The sequence below is a fragment of the Tetrao urogallus genome (genome assembly GCF_951394365.1).
Source record: "Tetrao urogallus genome assembly, chromosome: 1".
Classification (NCBI taxonomy): Eukaryota; Metazoa; Chordata; class Aves; order Galliformes; family Phasianidae; genus Tetrao; species Tetrao urogallus.
Window position 1 is genome coordinate 141,019,609 of NC_136813.1, and position 22,478 is coordinate 141,042,086.

The following is a 22,478-nucleotide window of genomic DNA, read 5'->3' on the forward strand; positions in this document are numbered from 1 at the left end:
GGGTTGAATTACAAAACCGCAAAGGCTCTGCTTGTTCTTCTGCAGCAGCTGGGTGTGGAAGGGAAGCTGGAGCCTAATCCCTGCAACCAGTATAGTTGCAGTCCTGCCTGGGTTAGCACTTCCTAGCATAAAAAGCAACACCTCCTGTGAAGTCTCATGGGATGCATAAAATCGGATGTTTACCTTTGAATAAATCCAACACTTTGCTTCTAGGGAGTATTTTCTAGGGAGTGTTTCTCTGTGTTCTTCACGGGGGTAAAGAAATAAGAATGCAGTCTATTTATAATAGCGGTTGTCTTCACATAAAATGAAAGGGAAAAAATATTATGCAATAATGAGGCTGGGAGAGTAGGAAAGTGGCGAGGATTTCTCAGAAAATCTGGAAAATACTCCCTTCTTCTCAAGCTCCAGCAAACCCAACCTCCACATTCATACGCTTCTTTCAATCTGATCAGATTTGAATAAACCCTGTGCCTTTTGGCTGTGTTGTTGGCACTACCACAAGCCAGTCCTGCTGGGATAGATTATTTCATGGCCCTGGGTACCATGTAGATGGCTATTTTGGCAGGTGTGAAAGTGCAGGAGGGGATTTGGATCTGTTTGTGAGGCCACTGTTCCTGACAGCCAGGATGCAATGGAGACGTTCGTCTTGTGCCAGATGTTGTCTGTGAAACCATCATTCCTCTGGTGCCCTCACGTGCAGGTGGCTGCAGATTATTTAGGTTTGTTCATTCTTCTGCTTTCCTGGGAATTGAAAAAGGAAGAATTTGTCAATTAGACGGCTGTTGCCAAGATTTCTTTCTAGCTTGCTGCTTCTAGTTTAATAAAAGGATCTGTCCTGTGGTTGTGTTTTGCTTCTAGGCTTCCAAAATTATTGCAAGTAATTTCTTAAGCACCGGAAAGCACAGAATCTGTAGCTGCAGATTTGTTTGATGCTTTTTCTTAAGTGGTTCCTTACCCACTTTTACCCACAGCTGTATTGACAAAGTCCTCTTGACTTCCTAACTCTCCATGTTCCCCATTAACAACTCATTGAGAAGCAGTGGCTCAGCATTCAGCCTGTCCAGGGCCACCCATTAATTCTGCTCACAAGGCAGCAAAGCGCCTTCCCCAGCAATTCCTCAGTTCCTTCAGCACTTGGTACGGCTGTGTGCATAAAATAGCCATAAAACCATTTCACTAAGAATACAGCAAGGAAGATGTGGCCCTGCTTTAAGTCATTCTGTGGTGCGAACTCCAGCAAAGGCCAGCAGAAAGCAGAGTGACCCCTCAAAGTGCTGCTGAGAGCGGAGAAAGCACAAGCATTGCACCTCTGGAAGAAATTGGAATGGGAAAGTCCTGCTATGAAACTGGTTTATCCTGCAGCGTGTTTGCAGAAGACATTACACGTTTGGTGTGCTAGTATGGCATAATCTTGTATTAAACCCATGGTAAAACCATGGCCTCGCTGAACTCAGGAGTTATCACCATTGCTTATTTCTCTGGGAGCCACTGAGGGGGAATCTCAAATTCATCCTCACTCATCCTCTGCATTCGCATCCTAAGTATCAAACTTCCCACTTGTTAAAAATTGCTTCAGAATTGGTATTGGCAGCTGCCTGCACACTGGATTGCGCATGGCACACGAAGCAGCACAGACAGCATTTGTAGCTCTGCTGTCAGGCACCGTATCCTTGCGGTGCTGGGGCTGTATTCTAAACCTAATTTATCAAGCGAGGCTTAAGCTGTCCGTGTGATCTCTATAGGGTTTGTTAAATAGAGAAAACTGTGTGCAGTGTTGGGAGGAACGTAGCACCAGGGCTGCTCTGCGCCGCGTTCCCAACAGCGCTCCTGCGGCTGGCTGCTTTCCAGGGATTTCTGTCGCAGCCAGGCGTGTCACATTTGATGTCGGAACAGCCTGGGAAACATCTCCCTGCTGTCGCTGCCGGACAAGTCATCACTCTGACTTGATTGTGTTTCAGGTCTTGCCCAGAACTGCTTTCATGCAGGAGAGGCAACAGGGACTGCGTGCCTAACCCCTGGCTGTGAGCTGAAGGCCCGTGACTTGCAGATCTCTGGTGCAGACCCGAGCATTGCAGGCTAGGTGCATAGAGCGTATGGGTGAACGGTCTCTCTGCTTAGGCAGATCCTTCAGCCTGATTAAAATGTAGAACTGCCTTTGTCAGAGTCTTGGGCCATGCTTAGCAAGGTTTCTGGAGTCACAGAGGAGTTGAGCAGCCGGCTCCCGGTGCAGTACCTCTGGAGTGCAGTGGGAAGCGTTGGCTCTCAAGGAAGACAAGGAGTTTGTGGTTTAAATATAAAATGCACCCATTCAAAATGTCTGCTAAGGATTGGAGAAAGTGTACTTTTCTGGTCTCCAGTAGTGCTAACAATGGGCTAGCATTATATATATGGTTTTATTGTGTTTTCTAAAAGAAGATTGTAAGAGTCAAGAATGCTTTGCAATCTGCATATTGGGATTTTCTTTCAACAACACCCATGAAAATATAAACACAGAAGACAAACGAAATGATCTTTGCATCATTTTAAATTTGCTGACTCATATCTGCAAGCAGAAACATCTCTCCACCTTTGTCTGAATCCACCTGTGCTTTTCCTGTAAAGGTACGGCCTTCCCTTCTCTGCTGGAGGGCAAGGCGTATGAGGAGCAGCTGAGGGCCCCGGGTTTGCTCAGCGCAGAGCAGAGGAGCTGAGGGGAGGCCTGATGGCGGCTGCAGCTCCTCACAGGGAGCGGAGGGCAGCGCTGAGCTCTGCTCTGTGTGACAGCGACGGGGCCCGAGGGAACGGCATGGAGCTGTCAGGGGAGGGCAGCTGGGGGTTAGGGACAGGCTCTGCAGCAGACAGTGATCACGGCCCCAAGCTACTGGAGTTCAAGGTGCATGGGGGCACTGCTGTCAGATAGATAATCTGATTTCTGGGTGGTGCTTTGTGGAGCCAGGGGTTGGACTCCATGATCCTTGTGGTCTCTTCTAACTCAGGATGTTCTGTGACTGTTGTCAGAAATACTGCTCACTCTCACTTGTTGCTTTTAAAATTGTAAATGCCAGCAATGACCTGTATTTTAAGGTAAAGCAAGGTCAGGTCTGTACAGCTGTGCCCACTTTCTATCTGCTGAAACTGAGATGGGGACAGCGAGAAACATCTGAGATCCAGTTAGGACAGTTGTGCCTGCAGATGTCTGCAAGGCAGACGAGCTCATGAGTCCTGAACTGTCCCAAAATAGCTGTGAGAGAAGTGTAGGGTGTGGGGCTGCAGCAGGGAAGTAGGGAACGCCAGCGAGGTCAGGGTTTGGCCTTTACAGCTGTAGCTGAGTATGTGCTGTCACCTCCCCAGTGTATCCCATGAGCCTCAAATAGGTGTGGAAGAGGAAGGAGGCCTGAGATGCTGCTCCTGTAGGAATAGGTGTCTTAACGTGGTGAGAACAGCCCTGATAATTCTCTACAGTTTAAGCAGGAGTGCAGTGAGGGCATGCTTGAGGATGATCTGGTTGTCCCCTTGCCAAGGGCTGGGGACAGTGCTGAGAAGGGTCTGGCCTCTTGGGAGCTCTTCATCCTCCTCCCCCTGCAGCTCTTCTGCATGGCACCAGGGCTGCCTCAGCACAGAGACCTCTCTTTGCATCCCCATCTGGGACAGTACTTCCTTTAGTTCAGGAAAATGTCAAAGCTTGTGCCAAAATCCATTCATTTTCGGAATATGACTTAAGATCATGTTTAGCTTCCCAGCAGTGCATGGAAGTTGCCTGGTGTGTGCCCTTACTGCTAAGCGCAGGTGCAGAGGGGCTGAAGGAGGAGGTCAGTGACTTTTCTGCTTCTCTGCTCTGGATCTCCTAGTTGCTGCCTGCCTTTGTACGGCAGAGATAAATCAGCTGTGAGTGCTATAATGATGTGATGCATTCACTTGATCTGTTTTTGCAGAGTGTCATTTGGAAAGTGATGCATATCTTGCTGATGTCATGCTATCTTGTGGATTGCCGCCTTCCTATAACTTTGTAATCCTCTTTCTCCTTTGGCACACAAATAGCATTCAAAAAAACCCAACCAACTTCACATGATGCATGGACTCCTGAAGGGTATTTTTAACCTATTGCTCTCAACCATATTTGGTTCTCCTCTCAAAACACAAATTCCTTGACATGCTCAGATAGGCAGTGGCGGGGCTTTCTGCCCTGGAAAAAAGAATGTAATGTATTCTGATTGAATCCCACATCCTCCCATGCAGAGTAAAACTGGTCTTTTGAGAAAATCCTGCAGCTTCCCTATAACACTGCTTCTTTTCCCTTTCAGGATTTATTGCACCAAATAAATTCATTTCTATTTCTCTGCTGAAGCTTGCAAGATCAGGAGAGAAAACATGACATCTTGCAGCAGAGTTGATTCAGTTCCTGTAAATAATTTTATTTGCCCTGCTCAGTACTGCACTGGGGCAAATCTGCTGGGTGAGCTTCTGCCCTGCACAAGAGGGGAGAATAAATGAGCCCCCGAGTTGCTTGTTTTGTAGGAGAGTGAACTATGGCCTAGAATTTAGCTTCCTGTTAACTGTTTCCAGTGCACCAAGGTCTGTGAGTAATTATATACATTTTTACACTTCCATCATGATTTGCACTGCTTCCCTGTTTGCTCGGTGAGTGATGAAAGCAACTCCCACCGATCAGTTGTTCCCAGCAGTCCTGGCTGCAGGGAGCTGCCTTGCCAAGCCCTTTGCCACCAGCCTTCTGGAGCAGCATGCAGCAGAATTCCCTGTTCTTTTGTCCCTTGTTCCCCTTAGAGTGAAATAGTGTACCCTCTCCATCCTCCGACCACTGCCATCACTGTGATCCTGCTGGGCTCTGGAAATCTGATCACAGTGGTTGTGGGAGTTTGTTCTCTTTTTATCATTCTCTTTCCATGGCAGTGGTAGGTCTGGAGAAAGGGAAAGCTGGGAAACGAATGCAGCCTGGTCTCAAGGTGATGGAAATGCATTTGAATGGAATAATAATGGAAGTGTCAAGTCAGCAAAAGTTGTCATATTTCAGAAGGAGGTTATTCGTTTACGTACCCGTGCGAATTGGGAACCTGGTGTCCTAGGGAAAGTCAGTGGCCTTAGGGCTTCTGCGTCCTTCAGCACTTTTGAAATATCTCATCCCTCCTTAAGGATATTAATATCAGAGCTCTGTAAAGTTGGTTCTTAAAAAGAAAAAAATAAATGGCATAAAAAGCTATAAATAGGAAAAAGATATTCCAGAATCAACATTTGATTAAATCATTTTTCTCAGGGTAGATTATTTTTGGGTAAAGTTAGTTATTTAAAATGCAAAGTTTTTGCCTACAGGGTACCTAATCCAGTCTTTTTTTTTTTTCCTCTCTGTTGGAAGGGACTATGGAAGGCAAGACAAGTCAGGCAAAGCAATATGAGATAAAAAGAAGCAGGAGAAGGGAAGGAAGCACAAGTAGGGGATGATGCTACTAACAAAATGAGATACTGAGTTAATAAACATAGAATGTATGGCTAAGAAGGAGAAAGGGAGCCATTAAGGAAAGAAAAAATGATTGCCTTTTTTCCAGGGCAAAGATGATGATAAAAGGTATAAGGTTCAGGAGGAGAAGGTAGAAGCATGTTAATAGCAGATGTTCCTTTAGCAGTCATTTACAAGCTTCATTTCTCTTTCTCTTTCTTCCTTTCTTTTTTTTTTTGTTTATATTATAATATTAAAACAATCTTGTTAGCATCCCTTAGCCATGGTATCTTCTTTGCAGTTTGGACAGAATGATCTTGCTATGTCTACGTAGTTTTCAGCAGTCCTATCTAAGTACAGAACTTTCAGCATAGTTTACATGTAGCTTTTGGGCAGATTTTTTTTAATAATTATTATTTCATGATTTTAGAATTTTATACTAATCTTCTACCCTACCTCAGCCCTTCTCCACTCAGACTTTGCTTTCTTATGCACCATGGAGGATACCATCAGCGCTGGGATGTCCACAAAAACCATTTGGGGATTGGAAGGCTACTGCTGTGACTTGCATTGCTCTCTAGGTTTTGTTCACTGTGATCTCCCAGGCAGTTACATTCCAAGATGTTCAGCTGCAGATCTTCTTCAGTTTTTTTAAACCCTAAACTTGGACTTGGAGTTATGGTTCTTGAGTTTACATGTGGTCAAGCAGTGTACTGTGTGCTTCTTGTAAGGCATGTGCTGCTCCTGCCAGAACATGGGGCTGCCCAGGTGCTGTGGAGCGAAGGGCTGTGTCTCTGGCAGTGGCCACATGCTGGCAGTGACAGAGTGGGGTTGTGACCAAGTCCCACTGTGCCCTCTGGGGACAGTGGTTTTGCTCACGTGGCAGAACAGCCACTACCCAAAGGCAGAGCAACTTGATACAGACTGCAGTAGGTATAAAAGTGAGATGATCCAGTCTGATTGCTGATGCTGCTCAACAATGCAGTGGGAGCAGCTGTTGAGGTCCCGCTTTGCAGCGAGGTGCACATTGCATCAGTGGAGATGCTGGAGATGTCCTTGCACATTGCCTCTGCATGCTGAGCACTTAGGGTCAGGATCCCCTCTCTCCACCCTCGTGGAGCAACAAGGAGTGTGCCAGCCCCAGTTCATCATCCAGAGCAGGATGCCATCCTGTGCTGTCTCCTGCCCTCTTTTGGGACGCATGGTGCAGAGATGGGGGAGGACTTTGGGTGCAGGTGCACCAATCTCACAGGGGCCCCATAAATGAGCATGGCTTATAAATCTGACATTTTGACTAATCCTGCTCCAGAGACAGGGCTCTTGATTTAGACCTGCAAGAAATTGCTGAGCTAGTTTGCTCTTCTACAGTTTCATTTTGTGTCTTTCCTTCTCCCTCCCTGTATTCTACATCCTTTCTGTGCATTGCAAACGCATCCATGCACTCACCCCCCCTATATCACTCTACAGCCATTGTTTTGCTGTCTGTACCATGGCACTGATGTCTGTGTGCTTCCCCAGGCCGTTCATCGTGCTGCCGCCCCTGATGGAGTGGATTCGGGTCGCCGTCGCTCACGCGGGGCACCGTCGCAGCTTCTCGGTGGACAGTGATGACGTACGGCAGGCAGCCAGGCTTCTGCTGCCCGGAGTTGACTGTGAACCTCGACAGCTAAAGTAAGTCCACAGAAAGATCGGATGCTTTGTGCAAAACGTGTCTCTCTCTCTCTCTCTCAGTGACGGCGAATTAGCAGGCAGGCAGAGGGCTCTCTCATTTCCCCGAGAGGTGCACGGATGCTCGGGCTCGTCGCTGCGTGCGCTGCGAAATCGGCTCTGGGATTTGCTCACATCCGTGGATAAGCCGGTTGCACGGTAATGGGTGCCTGAATATCTCGCAGCTGGACCGAGCCCGTAATCTGCTCGCCTGGCTTTTTTCTCTTCCTGTTAGGTTCTGCTTGGTAATGAGAGGCTGAAATTTTCTGCTAATTGTCTGCTTTGCATTGCTTCGCCCTAGAATACTGAGATACAACTGGCGAGGCTGCAGATATATCAGTGCTTTGTTTTCAGCATTAATGGTTAAAGGGCAGATTTAAACTTATAGGTAAGACTACTTCTCATGGTAAAATTGTATTTTCCATGCTAATGTCAGTTCAAATTAGTTGTAAATGTCAGCCTGGATAATTTGACTTTTTCATGTATCAGATGCGACCTTTTGGTTTTCTAATGAAGTCCTAAAGTATTTATTGCCAGAATGTTTTTAGTGTCTGTTTTGCTTCATTGTTATGTACATGTATAAAAGCATGATGTAGGGCTGTGCTGTAGTCGAGAACATAGTTGGTTTTGATTTTTGTATGAAAAGGCATTATGAATCTGCCAAAGGAGAAATTACTCACTGATAACTACTTTATGAATTTGTATGTTAAAAAAAACACATTTTTCAGCAGTCTGCCTCTCCTATAGCACTAGGTGCATTCCCCCATGCAACGCAGAAAGCAGAGCAACGAGCTACATGATTAGCTGTGACAACCTGCATCAGAGCAGCTGGGCTATGTTGACCCTTGCCTTCACATGCTCTTTCACCAGAGACCATAATACTTTACTTTGTGATCTGCACAAGATTTTTATAGTTGAAGCCATTGAATATTTAATTGAAGAAATATGTTGAATTTCAAAAGCTAAATCTGGAGCGTTGCATATTTCAGATACTGACTGTAATTGCTTCCCTTCAGTGTGAACATCTTGACCCTCATTTCCAGAAGTGCAGCATTCTGCATCCCTACTGAAGTGTCAAGACTTACAGGCACAGTGCACTTTCTGAGGACCTTGTGCTTGGTTTCTAAAAGGCACCATAAATTCAATTCCTGTTTTGATTTTTAGGTAGGATTGCAAATAAGGCAGTAATGTTTGCTCCATAAATATTCTGTCTTAAAAAGAGAGGTAGACATAGTTAAGTATTTGTGCACTTAAAAAAATGCTGTGTACCATTCTTCAAATGCGTGTGTGTATGTATTTTTGTGTATATATAGAGGCTGGATTGGATGGAGCCACGGGCAGCTGATCTGGTGGGTGGTAGCCCTGCCTACAGCAAGGGGTTGAAACTCGATAGGCTTTAAGGTCCCTTCCAACCCAACCTTCTGTGATTCTCTGAATAACTTGTTAGATGATTTTCCAGAAGTTTCAAAATCACTTAAAGTTGAGGAGAGTCGCATTGTGCCCAAGGAAAATTTATTGGTGATGAGGAACAAATCAGCGTTTAGTTTAAAGCTGCCATCCAGAATTCATTTCCTAATGAATGGAAGCAGTAGCTGTTGTCCTGCCTGTCTCACAGGCAGGAATGAGCCTGAAGAGCGCAGCCCAGAATTAATCAGGTGGGAATGAAAAATTAAATCATTCTGGGGACAAGCTCTGGAGTTCACAGAGACCAGACATTGCAGTGTGCCCTTGTTTGACTCTAGGGGCCCGATTCAACCGCTGATGTCTCAAAGGGAGAATCTCTCCCCACTGCACAGGCAGAGGTCTGCAGATGAGTTTTGGGGCACTCATGTTTGTGTCAAGGTCCATCCGTGGTGGAGGTTGGTTGTGCAGTGGGGGCTTAGGCCCTGCGTGCTTGTAATCGTGAGATGCAGAGGAGGCCTCTGCTATTCTGAACAATAATGTCAAGCATTGGGATATTGATTGGAAATCTTGCACTTGCTGGTTTTTATTTGTATTTGGTACAGATCCTCTCTGCTTCTTATTGCCATCAAGCCAAGTGCCAGCCTTCGGTGCCTCCCTGTGAGGGAGGGAGTGTTCCCAAATGTCCTTTCCTCAGCAAGCACTGATGCCATAAATGTAACACTGGGAGAGGACACAGCAGCTTTGCAGGGGATTGCTTTATAAATAAGCTGTGTGATGGATGGCAGCTGAAGGATTTTAAATGCAGTGAGCTTGATATATTTTTGTGACTTTTATAAAGATGTCTTAATAAGTAGAACCTTGAGACCCGTTCAAATTCTAGACTTTTCTTAGCCTTCTTCTTTCATCCCTTAAATACAGAAACACAAACCAAAAAACTCACCGTTACATCCCATGGCCCATGTCCTGTGCTGTGTGCAGCTGCGTCACTCCATCGTGTTGATTCACAATCTGTCATTGCTAACACATAAAGCAAAATCAGCTTCCACACTGGAAAAATGCACTTGCGGAGAGAGGGAGAGCTCTGGCAGAATCTCAAAGGCTATGAAGTTCAGATAAAAAACAAATGTTCAGTGTCTTATCTGGACTACAGCATGGTCTCCCAGCGGAGCTGTGTGACACCTCCCGGCACAATCACATACTCCAACAGTGAGGTTCCTGATATGTGTTTGTAAATCATCTCCGCTCTCTTCCTGCCTTTCACTCCAGTACTTCCTCTCTTTCTTCCCTCTTCTGATCTTTAAAAATCCATCCCCTTAATTTCTTTCCCTTAATTTCCTGAAAGAGGAGCTGCTTTTGCTGTGTGCATAGGACTGAGGGAGGCTGGAATCAGGCAGAAGCTGTCTGTCTCCTTCCCAGTCTCTTGATTTTACAGCATCAGACATGCCAGAAAGTTTCTACCCTTTCCCAGCTTTGGGAGATGAACAAGGATATAAATGTTCAACCTTCTCCCAGGAGTGGGAGCTTTAAATAGAGTTGTCTCCACCGCTTGCAAGGAGGTAGGTTTCACCTACCTACCAGATGGGTTGACTGCTGGATGTACAACAGCTAGCTGAGACTGAAGCACACAAGTTGTGCCAAAGACATTCTTTGTCATAGTGGGAGACCAGACCTAAATAACATCCTACCTGGTCCCAGGCCATGCTGTGTCACCCAGAGCAGCTGGATGTAGCCAGTCGAGAGTCACATGCCAAGCAGCTCTCTGCTGGCATAAATCTGGTGAAGGTAGGTGCTCTGCCCCCAGCACTAGGCTTTTGGTTAGTGAAGGCATCAGGGGTGAAGGAAATTTGCTGTCAAAAGAGTGTGGTGGTATCATTTGTGTTGGACTTGCTCCTATGCTGCAAGTTGTTCTTGAACTTCTTTAGGTCTGTCTGGTTGTGAACAGATGCCTGCCTTTGGCTGCTCCTCTTCATTCCATCAGCAAAGTGTAGCTTCCCCTTGCTCAACCTAAATACAAGCAGCTCTAAACACATCTCTTTCCTTCCTCTACTCTGTAGGACAGTTATTAAAAAAAAAAAGACAAAAAACTCAATGTGTTGGATGTGAGGGGGAGAATTCCTAATGGATGACTGCATACGGGGTCTGAAGGCTGAAGGCAGGGAAACAGCGAAGGAGGAACATCCAGTATTGTTCAGCTGCCCTCTCTTTTATCATTAGTTTTATTTCTGCTCGCAATATGTTATGGCAATCCTGCAGGATGCAAAGATGCTGGAACAAATTGACTGGAGAGAGGTGGCAGTGTCATGCAAGAGACTGTTACACAGTCAGTCTTGCATATGACTGAATTGCTCTATTTTCTGGACAGTCTTCTTAACAGAAGTTAAAAGAAAGCGATGGGTTGCAAGTGCATATGTGGGCGTGTATGTTCATTCTGATGTCCAGAAGCAATAAGAATTCAATTCTTTGCCAGGCTAGGCATTTCTCTGTGGCTGCAGCAGTATCTAGAAGGCCTCTCACATTCGTCAGTGCCCTGTCCCCTTGCCCAGGTCACTGGAAGGCTGCAACACTATGAGCTGGCCTCTAGGAGAGAAGCAGAGTTCAGTACGATTGGTGAATGGTTTCTACCTGACCCTAGATGAAAAGGCTCCTGTCTTGAACACTAGAGAAGCAACATTTTCTGCAACATTTATGACTGTCTAGCACAGGTCACAGCTGCTTCAGCGGAGGCATGTCTTGGCAAGAGGATCACAGGAAGGTTCTTCAAGCAGATCTGAACTCCAGTTGGATGATTTTAACCAACCAAGCAATACACTCCTGGTGGCAAATGATAGAACCAGAGGGAATGGCATGGAGCTGCATCAGAGGAGGGTCAGTTTGAGTGTTAGGAAAAAGTTATTCATTAGAGGGTGGTGGGCTTGGTACAGCCATCTCAGGGCACGACCCCAGGCTACCATTGTTCATGAAGCATCTGGATAATGCTCTCAGACGTATGGTCTGATTTTTTGGTAGTGCTGTGTGGAGCCAGGGGTTGGATCTCTTCCAATTCAGGATATTCTGTGATTCTCTGATTCAAATGACGGAGGTGGGCAGTGGCATTTTTGCCATCATGGGTGAGTTCCAAAAGAGTTTCTTACTGCCCTATCCTATCTTGATGTGCAGAGCACGGAACTCCCCATACGTGTAGTCAAATGTCATTGGAGGTGACAACATCACTGCTGCTAGTCTCAATGCTGTTCTTTCAGGTTGCTGGGCTTGCTTCCAGTGATGGCAGTAAATACTCCTTTCTGCTCTGACTGGCTGAGAATCTGGGTCCTGTCTCTGCTCCTGACCGTGGATATATGCATTTTTCTCCTCTTTTCCTGCAGCGCAGAGAGGAAACTGGTATATTTATGTCCCAGCCTTGAGAAGGCACCTGGGAAAGGTGTGCAGCAGTGCTAACAGATGCCATCACCAAAGACTCAATACTTTGTTTTCAGGAAGAAAATCCTGATGGGGAAAGAAAACTAAATAATAACAACAAGGTTATGAAAATGGAAAAACAGCCATCAAAAAGGGAGTGAACTAGGCAGCTTAATGCACTCAAAATTGTGCACTCATCTCTATCCCAGAGATGAGAAAGAGCTGCCTCATGAAATCAGAAGGTCAGAGGGAAATATTTTTCACAAAGCTCAGAGTGGTACCATAACTCTAAGGATTAATAATAGCAGTGCCCAATATTTGAAAAGGATGAAAAGGGATCCAAGGAAAATTCCAGCCCCTTAGTGTAATGTCAATAATATGCAAGGCTTTAGGATGGTTTCAGAAGCAAAGACTAATTAAAGAGGTTGTTGAGGGGAAAATGGGATAAAATGTGACACAGATTTTCTAAAGATAGAGCTTGCCAGACTAATCTAATAACTTCTCCATAAGTGATTTTCTGCCCCAAGGAAATTTGGTAGATTTCATCTTTTTGGACTCGAGTGAGCTATTTGATGCAGTCCATGCAGGGAGCTTTCAGTTAAGGCAGATAGATGCTCAGGATTAGTGAAGGAACCAGGAAGTGAGCAGAGGCTGGCTTGGAGAGAGGTGACAAGGGATGGATTGGTTGCAGTGAGGCCACAGCCAGAGCTATTCAGCTCTCCGATGTAAGAGCTGCTCCTTTTTTAATTCCCATAAAGGACTTTGGCATAAATGTTAGCAGTGTGCTCATGATGTTAAAATTTGCTGATGCCGTGGTGTTGAGAGGCATTGTCCAAATAGAGGAAGTTTGGGGAATCATCCAGGAAAAAGTGGATGACCTTCAGGGCTGGGACAACAGCAATGGGATGAAAGGCAGTTTTCCACAACTGTGAGGCAAACACGTACAGCTTAGTTAAAAAATAATACATACAGTGGTGTGCATGTAACTTATACATTGCATATACACTATGATATATTCTGTATTGAGAGCTGAGTATTTGAATGGAGTCAGTGAACACTGTAGTATTCAATCACAGAATGATTGTGAACCATGCAGGTGACTTTTTCCTTAGCTGTGGAAAAAAAACACCCAAAAAACAAAACAGTGCAATTTGAGGATGCACAAAGGGCAGTACAAGCTGGAAAACACTCATGCTTCTGTGGGTGTAACTGGTAGGAAGTGATATGGAATAGCAAATACTATGTCCGTGTGGAGATAATATTCACACTGGACCTGGCAGAGAGAATGGGCTTGGGTGTTTTGGGTTCTGTCAAAGTGTTGCTTTAGAGAAAGGCTGCAAGAATGGGTCTCATGTAGCTGAGCAAGGTAACTGCTGAGGGAACGTGTGGCTGTCTTCTACAAATACGTCAGGAGTAAACACCACAGAAGGGTGTGTGTAAACACTCTGTTTAAAGGACATGCTGGACACTGAACTGTGTGGATATTAGCAGGTTGTGAGCAAGTTTAAGCTGAAAATGCAGATGGGTTCAAGCCTTGCTGCAGAAAGAGATGGATTATTAACGCTTCAGTCTTGTATGCTCCTGTAGTGGCTACGCCATCCCAGCCTCACCCTGCTCTGCCTTTGCAGCTCTGATCCAGAAAGGTCTCTGGGCTGTTTCAGTATCTGAATGCCTTTGAAAATCTGTTTTTAATTGAAAATCATTCCTAATTTCCAGTGTGCCTTGAACCAAGAACACAAAGTCTGCTTTTCTGTCTGGGACCATCCTTCTTAATGAAGGTTCTCTAGGAAAATAGGATTATCAAACTCAGGAATGAAGCTCATTTAGTGTGAGGACATCCTTAGCTCATTGTAGAGAGTTTTCTGAGTGCCATGGAAAGGGAAAGACACAATGTAAAGGCAAGATCTGCTGTTTTCTTCTTTCAGAGCAGTCTCTGCCATTTGCCATGTCATCTAAATACTATACTGTGCATGTGCTCTTCTTACTTAGAGGTGAAATAGTAAGAGTTGCATTTAATAATTTATTTATGGAAATCCTGTACTTGTACCAGAGCATGAAAATATAAATAGACTTAATAAATAGAGATGTGGAAGCGCAAAAATATTTCTACCGCTCTTTGCTCTCTCTTAAAACGCAGAGTAAGGGGCTGAGGTTCTGTGGAGAGAGAGTAGAAAATTGCTAAGAAAATCCACTATTTAATTAGATACAGCCGCAGTTAAGTAGGAACGGTTGGTGTTTGCCTACCTCCTTGAATGTCCTTGTTCTCCCACAAATTTTCACTAATCCTTTAACACCAGCCATGTCTATCGCCATAATTAGGCGCAAAAATGCCAAACGAGCAAGCGGTTGCAAACAAGCTGCTTGACAAAATCCAGCAGTCCCTTGGGGCAGATGGTGTCGGTGGATGAAGGAGATTTTATTACTTAAAAGATTGGGCATGGGTTTCTTGAGGTGAATCTCAACCTGTGCTGCCAACTGGCTGTTGGAAGGCGACAGTAATGAAAAAAATATGTATTGATCAGGAGGACCTTCTCCTTGTGTTCTCCTTCACTTCCACAGTAGAACACACTTGTATTTTATAGGCTTAAGAATAGAGTCTTTTTTGAAGGAGTTGTTTTTTGTTTTGTTTTGTTTTTTTCCATTGCAAGTAAGCTCAGCAGTGTTTCATATACTTCTTTTCTATCTATGTTCCTGAATACATTCATCAGGATACAGATAACATATTGCCTTGCACTAACCAGGGAGGACTTGTGTTGTCTGTTTGTATGAATGATTAATTTGTACCCAATCTTTCCTCTCTTCCATTGACCTTATTCAAAATCAAAAGTCAGATTCAATTTTGAGTATGGCTTCTGGCCTATGTACGTGGGACTGTAATACTAAAAGTGCTTTGAAATATAGATTTTGATCTTGATTTTATAGTTACATCACTTTTTAAGTCTGTTTTCCAGTATCTGTAACAAATCTATTTTCAAGCCTTTGACAAGAACAAGAGATTGGTTAATAAATATCCAGAGGAGTTTTATTTTCTTGTCTAATTTGGTTCCTGATTAAAGTAAACAGAGATACTTGATGTCCATGTTAAAAAGCAGTGTTCTTCATCACTTTGATCAACATGTTTGTGCTTATGTTTCACTTTCTCCAAACTGCAAATGCAAATGATTGTCTCAATATAGTATTTATATTGCAGTCCTATTAATATCAGCTGTGTATTCCCTTCTAAGGCCTGTCTTTGGAAAAAAAAACCAAAAAACTGCTCACAAATTTAAATCAAACCGTCTATCATTCCTCCTGCTGCTGTTGTGTCTGTAGTCTCACTGAAGAGCCCCAGGCAAGGAACAGGACCCTTTTGTGCTATGGGCTGTGCATACCCAGATCAAAACGGTGATCCTTGACCCCAAGAAATTAAGCATTGCAAATGCATGCATATTGCTAGCTAAAATATGACTCCTTCCAGACTTGCAACCAGCTGAACTGTAATTTCTGACATGAGACCTCATTCATATTTAGGACAGAGGCATAGTGAATAAACTCAACAGAGCTGAAGAGATGGACTTAATTAATAGATTATCATTCTTTTAATTGAAAGAGCTGGTGATTTGGTCCCAAGTGGACAAACAAGGTTTTGGTGCTTGGGTATCACGATGATGATTTGTTCCTTTTACCAGAGGGAAGCATTTGTCCTGCTGCTCATCACATTCAGCTTTCCATTTCTTTTAAATTAACTATTAGCTCGTGATGCTGGCACGTATAGCTTAGAACATAATTAGGATGTTCTTTTTTTTTTTTTTCTTTTTTTTTTTCTTCTCCTTTTTATAACATTTACAGAGCATTGCATTTTTTAATTGTCCACTACTGACTATGGCAGTAATCCCCTCCAAGAGAACAAATAATTAAAAAGCGATGTAATAAGAGAACTGCTGCGTCTACCAGTTACGATGGAAACACTTTGAATCATCTGTTTCCCCAAATGTATTCAATCCGTAACTTATTAAAGATCAGCACAGACCCTTTCTTAGCCACTCCAAATGAAAATGACAAAACTTAACATTTGTAACAGCTGCTGTAGAAATGCTGCATTCCATCGCCCTAATGTGAGTTTGGGAAAAGACAAAAATAATTTGCTCTGCTGCTAGGAGCCATTATAAATGAGGAAGATTACCTTTGGCTCCTGTCAGAAGTGTGAGTATTTTGGATTAGGATAGAATGTCATGGGCACCGTGCAGAATTTGACAGTGGCCAGTCACAAATAATTAACGTTACCATGGCATTGCCCATATGATGCCATAGTGAAGTTAATTATATATGCAGTGGCAACACTGTAGCGATCTTGAAGATAACTGCTGTAGAAGAAATATTGATGAGGAATTAAAAGAAATCTGGGAGCAAACCTCTTTAAAAAAAAAAAATTCCAAAACGTGGTTGCGGCTTAGCAATAAAAATAAAATCAAGAAAATTTTGCCTTCTAGTTTTTCTTTTACTGAATATAAGAGTAATTTGCTTGATGTAGGATAGTGAGCTTGTAGGCTGTGTTACTGAAGCCCTGAGTTATGGGGACTACATCATCTGCCAGAGCCCTTGAAGCTGGCAGCCCTGGATGGATCCTGCCATCCCAGGACTGTCTTCAGCAAGAAGAGGGGGAGAGCACTGCCCCTGCGATCTGCTCCTCTCATAGCTGTCCCAGATGATAAAGAAGCCACGTGAGGACTTGAAAAAGGACAAACTGTGAGCACTGGCAGCCGGCAGATCTGGCAACAAACTGAGGTGGCCTTGGAGGGGACATCCAGCTGTCAAGCCGGTGTCAGCATCCTGTGTGACTGGAAAGATCACAAATACTTCTTGGCAAAAGGGCCGCAAACTGACTGTGCAGCTGGGGACGTTTCCAGTTCCATTTCTTTGTAGGCACAGCTTCACAACTCTGAAGAGTGACCCTGTATGTTTAGCTGACCTTAGTCAACCTGATCTTTCAAACTTCTTTCCCATCCCTTCCCTCCCTCTTCATTGCTTGTCAGTATATTCATTACATTACAAAGATGGGAAATCTGAATGCATCAAGCTTTGGTGCCTGCTCTCTTCCTTCTTTTATCTTGCATTTTTTAATGTTTGTGAGTCTCTGTGTTGTCTGTGATGGGAGAACATCCATTACTGTAATATGGAGCAGAGACCCGCACTCGTACTTCACTGTTGGAATTAGCATTGCACAGTTCCTGGTAAGAAAAAGGACCTGGGAGCAAATGCAGTGTTGGGTTGTCTTAGGGCTCATTTTTGATGGCTTTGGGTTTTTTTTTCACTTTCTTTCATTTTCATTCTGCAGTGTGGCTGCTTGCTCTGTCTGCTGTACCATCTTCCCAGTTGGCTTTTTCCAGTGTTAAAAATGATGCTGTATTCTCCTATTCTGTACTTGTAGTTCCTGATCATTTTTGATCCGTCTCTTCACTGCTTTATATCTGTACATGTTAAATCTCCTTTCCTTAACTCACTCATCTCTCTGGCATTTTTAGTTGCTGCTATGCTTTCTCTTCTGAAACATTCTCCATTCCATTCCCTTATGTCATGTTCTTGTTTTATTGAACACCCCAGTTTAGTCATTTTATTAGTCAATATATGATAATGGTGGGAGCAGCAATGATCTGGGTCCAATTTTGCCATTGTTCCATAAATCAGAACTATAACCCACTTGTGATGGACCCTTTTGGGGGCATTGACAACTGGTAATGGTACTAAGTTGTGGCTTCTTGCTTTGTGGTACTTGGTCTAGATGGCATGTCTTCAGTGCTATCCAGCAGCCTTGCAACTCAGACACTGCTCTGAATCCAGACTGTTGCAGTGTTTACAAAGCTGCTCACAAAGCTATAGCCTTGAACCAAAACTTATTCCCCATAGCTGATTGAGGAGTACTAATTTGCTGATACACAGTATGAGTGTTAAAAAATCCCCCTTTATAGGCTCTGAGCAGGTGAACTGGTGTGCTCCTAGGGTATCAGTTCCAGCTCTCAGAGGAGTCACTTACAGAGCAGTAGATGCTGCCTGAATTCATACCAGAGCAGAACTCTGGGCAGCCCATATGAAATAAATAAGGTAGGCCCTTGTTCCTTCTTCCTTTCTTGTGTGGGTGTGTAACTCAGGTCAAAATCATATTTCTGGGGAAGAGAAGATCATCAACTGGCATTCTGCTTGCACCAAGTCTGGTTGACGTCAGTGAAGCTCTGCCTGTTTCTGCTAGCACTGATTTTGACCCATTTTATTCAGTGTATGTTATATATCTTGGTACAAATGATGAAGCAGTGGCTTGACACAGTCAGTGATTCATAGTGGCAGACATCTCTGCAGTCCTCAGAGGATGTTTAGATCTTTCCAGAGGCATGCTTCACTGAGGAACCACCTTGTTTTCAGCCCACAGTCATCTAGAAATGGCCAGCTGGAGCTGGGAGGTTCAGGCATTCCCTCTGGGCACTGAAAATCCCAACACCTACTTGTGAGCATGCTTTGTCTTAGTTGTACATTAAAGGAGAGCACAGATGATCTCTAGTATCCTGTACTATGGGGGTAGCAAGTACCAAACACTGTGTAGCTCTTGTGCCAGAAATGTGCCATACGGTGTGAACATGTAGAAGCAGCAATTGCTCCTGTGGATCGCTGTGTTATCGAACTCAGCCCTGCATATCTGTGCTGGTTTTTCTTTTTCCTTAAAATTGCTCAAAAAACATCTGTGCAACAAGCAGCACTGTTATGGTTTTCTCTGTTCATCTCCTTTGTAGGCATATTACTTCTGCAGATCCGGTTGCTGTTGTTACAGTGGTATTATTGTGGTTGTGTGTTGTATGGCATGCTGTTGTGATGAAGTGTCATTCTGTTTTTCCCCCCAAATAATGGTACTCCAAGCTTGCTTCATTTGCTTTTGTAGGACATCAACTTTTCAGCAGACAAAGCCAAAACTGAGCGTGTAAAGTGAACAGCACCAAAATATCCACTGGCTTCCAATCCAGTCACAGCCCAGCAAGGCAAAGAGCAAGCTCAGGCCCAGATGCCAGCTTCAGTTCTTAGCCCTGCAGAAGCTTTGATCAAAATACTTTGTATTTCCAGTTTAATTTTCTTTCCTCTGCTGAAAGAAGAACGGTACCTGTTACTACATACCACTGCTTCTATATAGAGTATTATTTGCATATTGCTGTTAAATATTAAGCAGTCTTATATATTTTATAAAGCACCGATACAGCACTTTGAAGAAGAAAATTAAATGATAATGATGTTCTGTTTATATACTTTTTTGTTCTCTCCATTTTTTTTTTTTTTTCATGTGAAGTAGAAAACAAGTGCTTGCTGTCTATTTGCAGTTTTCACTTTTGATCTTGATTTTGTTTTTCATTCATAAGTAGCCCCTTGTTTTCTGACCTGGTGCCGTTGAAGAATCAAAGTGTTGTTTTTCCAGTTCTTTATCCAACTTCACACCAAAAGCACTGTGGATTTGGACTCCACCCTGTACCCAGACACTCTTCAGCATGAAAGAAAAGCAAATCTGTCTTTTAATAAGATGAAACCGAGTTAAGTAAACATCAGATTTGAATTGCCTGCTCTCTCTGGAGCTGTAGATTCACATCTTGGCTAAATAACTCCTAGCCCTTCATCCATTTGAAATGGAGATCTTGAGCAGCTTACAGCTTGTGGATCTTTTGAATAAGATCTGAAAAGAATGATATCTCGTTTGTTATGCACAGCCAGTGGGGATGCATGATATTTTGCCACAGTTACCTGGCAAAAATGCTTTTCTCTTTCCTGATCACACGGTGCCCTACTTGTCTGCAGGACTTGCGCGTTCTGCTCTGCAGAGGCACCTCTGTTACTGGGGCTGTGCTTGTAAGACACTTGAAGGCGTTTGGAATGATGTTGTTTTCTCTTTGTTGTATTGTCAATGATGATACATCCATTTGATGTTAGTTCAAAGCTAACTGAAGCCACTGAAACATTTCAGTAACTGAGGGGACTGGATCACCTCGCCATGCAGAGGGAGAACTTGCAGTGAGAATGCGCTGTGTGTTAATTCCATAGGGGAAAAAAATCAAGTGAAACTGCTCTTTTTTTTTCCCAATTAAAAAAATATGTAATTTGTCCCATGAAAGATAGACCAAGGGCAGTCTCCATTAGTATGCATTAGCATTTCCCATTCAGCACTTTCCTTGAGCATACAGGTCAAAGGAGAATGAATGAGTGCATGACCTACATCCTTCAAAGATAGGGCAGAGTATTATTTTCCTAAGGGCAGCAAGGTCTGTCCTCTGACTGTCCTCTGAGGGACTTTATTTCTCACGTTCACAGAATCGACGACTGCTTTTGTGCATCTCGGAAACTGGATGCAGTTGCCACTGAAGCGAAGTTCAAGCAGGACCTGGGCTTCCGGATGCTCAACTGTGGCCGAACAGATCTGGTGAAACAGGCCATAGCCTTGCTAGGGCCGGATGGGATTAACAGCATGAGTGAACAGGTAACAAGACAGAAATGTAAAGAAGAAATGAAACGTGAGAGTTTTTTTCTGTTTATCAAAGCAAATGAACCCAAATGTCAACTAAATGTAGGTAGGACCTTAATGTTTTCCCTGCGTTATTTTGCAAAATAGTGAGTTAAATTTGCAAAATTATTTTGCAAAAGTGAGTTAAAGCCTCACTAGGTGAACAACTAAACTAAGTTTGGTCATATCAGGTCATAGTGATTATTTAGAATTTAGGTAACTCAGAGTGAGGGTGAATGTCTCCTAGAATCTTCTTAACAGAAAAGTGAATCAGTTGAAGCCAGGAGATCAGAAGAGAGCTTAGTCTTGCTCTGAATACTTAAAGCGGTTTTAATGTGGGACAGAGCTTTGTGAGGTGGACATCTTCCAAGAGAAACTGCCCTGGGATTTGCAACACATTTCATGTACACCATCCCAGCAGGAGAAGGTTAATCGCTGGCACTCTGAGTTGAGCCCTGTTTGAACTGGTCTTCTGGATGTGAAAGCCTCTCTGCAACGTTACCACTCCATTAGTCTTTGGCCAATATCCACCTACAGAAGAACCTAGATTTCTCTGGAGTTACTCTCCATGAGGCCAGTAGTTGTGTTGAGGGATAAACCTGCCTCTGCAATTGCCTGCTGGCAGCAGTCTGTTGGACTGTGATGCTGGGGAGGTCATTCCCCATTCCCGTGAGGGCAATGATGGATACAGATATTATGGTTTCCTTTTGAAGGGAATTTCCCTGAATCTTCTGATGCCCCCAGATGAAAGTCATGGTAGAGCTGTGAGTTGGTTTAGTTCCTCTGAAAAGAAAGCTGCTCCAGAGTTCAGGAGCTTCAGTTTGGGTCAGTATTGTGGATTTGTTTGAGAGAAGCTTTAGAAGAGGGCAGTACTCTCTGCAAAAAATATTGTGTTAGAGAGCCCATTCAAATGTTCAAACATTATACTTAAAAAAAATCATTATTATTTTAACTTAGTCTGAATCTGGAAACTTTTTGCAACATATTTCCTCTGTCCTCCAGGCTGAAAGCTGGAAACATTCTGCCTTGATGAATCAAAGTTCTTAATCACATGCTTAACTCTGAACACATGCTTACATCCCATTTGAGTGAAAGTTTTCTTAAATGCTTCCCTGAAGCAGATATCCCACATCTTGCAGGACAGAGCCGGAAGTTATACAAGGCTGAAAGAAAAAGAGTCATTTTTATTTTGCCAAAACCCTAATGTGCCCTAGTGTTGATTTTTCATGTTGTTACCGTATCCCTATGTACACAGAGTGGTAATGATGGGCTCATTAAAATCCCATTCCTCCCACGTGCAAAGAGAGGGGTTTGAGGGGTGCTGAAAGGCTGAGCTGCAGATCAAGGCTGGAGATAGGCAGGAGGGACAGCAGTGCAAGGGGAGTGGAGTTTGGAAACACTGTAAAACCCTGATACCACAGCATGACATTCAGGGCCCCTTTTTGTCAATGGTAAGTCTCATCAGTTTCAGTGGGTCCAGAAGCCATATGTGGCACACAGGAGTTGCCATGGGGTTCCTGGCTGTGCAAATGCTGGGTCATGCAGGTTTTCAAAGTCGTGTGCTAAATGCTTGATTTAATCACTGACTGACACCATTTAGAGAATTTGAAATAATAATTTAAGTTACCTTAATTTTAATCCACCAATCAGTCACTGTGTTTCAAGGCTCAAGCACTTTTTTTTGTAGTTCTGGTGGACTCATTTTCTCTGGTACTGTTTATTAACTACCAAAAGAAGTATTTTGCCACTGATTGTAGCTGAAGTTGTTTCAAATTCTCCTTGCAAATAACTTCAAGTCACCCACACCTGTCCTTGCCTGGGATGAAGTTGTTTCTTAATAACAGCAGGAGGCCCAAATTTCTTGTTCCCTTTTGCTATATCTCCAAAAGCGTTCTGCTCCTTGCGTTTAAAGGGAACTGTGTCTACCTTGCAGAAACAAACCATAAGTTTTATTTTCTCTACAATCCTTCCACATGCAAGTGCCTGCTACCTTCAACCCAGTGTGCAAGCAGGAAGAATGGGTAGTTCAGCAAAAGC

General features: G+C 43.7%; 1 protein-coding gene across 1 annotated transcript in view; it reads left to right on the forward strand.

Moving 5' to 3' along the window:
* The window catches only part of ABTB3 (ankyrin repeat and BTB domain containing 3), a gene marked incomplete at both ends in the record, with an annotated part of 168,805 nt that overhangs the window by 115,269 nt on the left and 31,058 nt on the right, over positions 1 to 22,478 (forward strand). The window contains 2 exons of the mRNA XM_079539186.1: positions 6,950 to 7,102; positions 20,252 to 20,417. Coding sequence (XP_079395312.1) covers positions 6,950 to 7,102; positions 20,252 to 20,417 — 319 coding nt within the window. The remainder of the gene's footprint in view (positions 1 to 6,949; positions 7,103 to 20,251; positions 20,418 to 22,478) is intronic.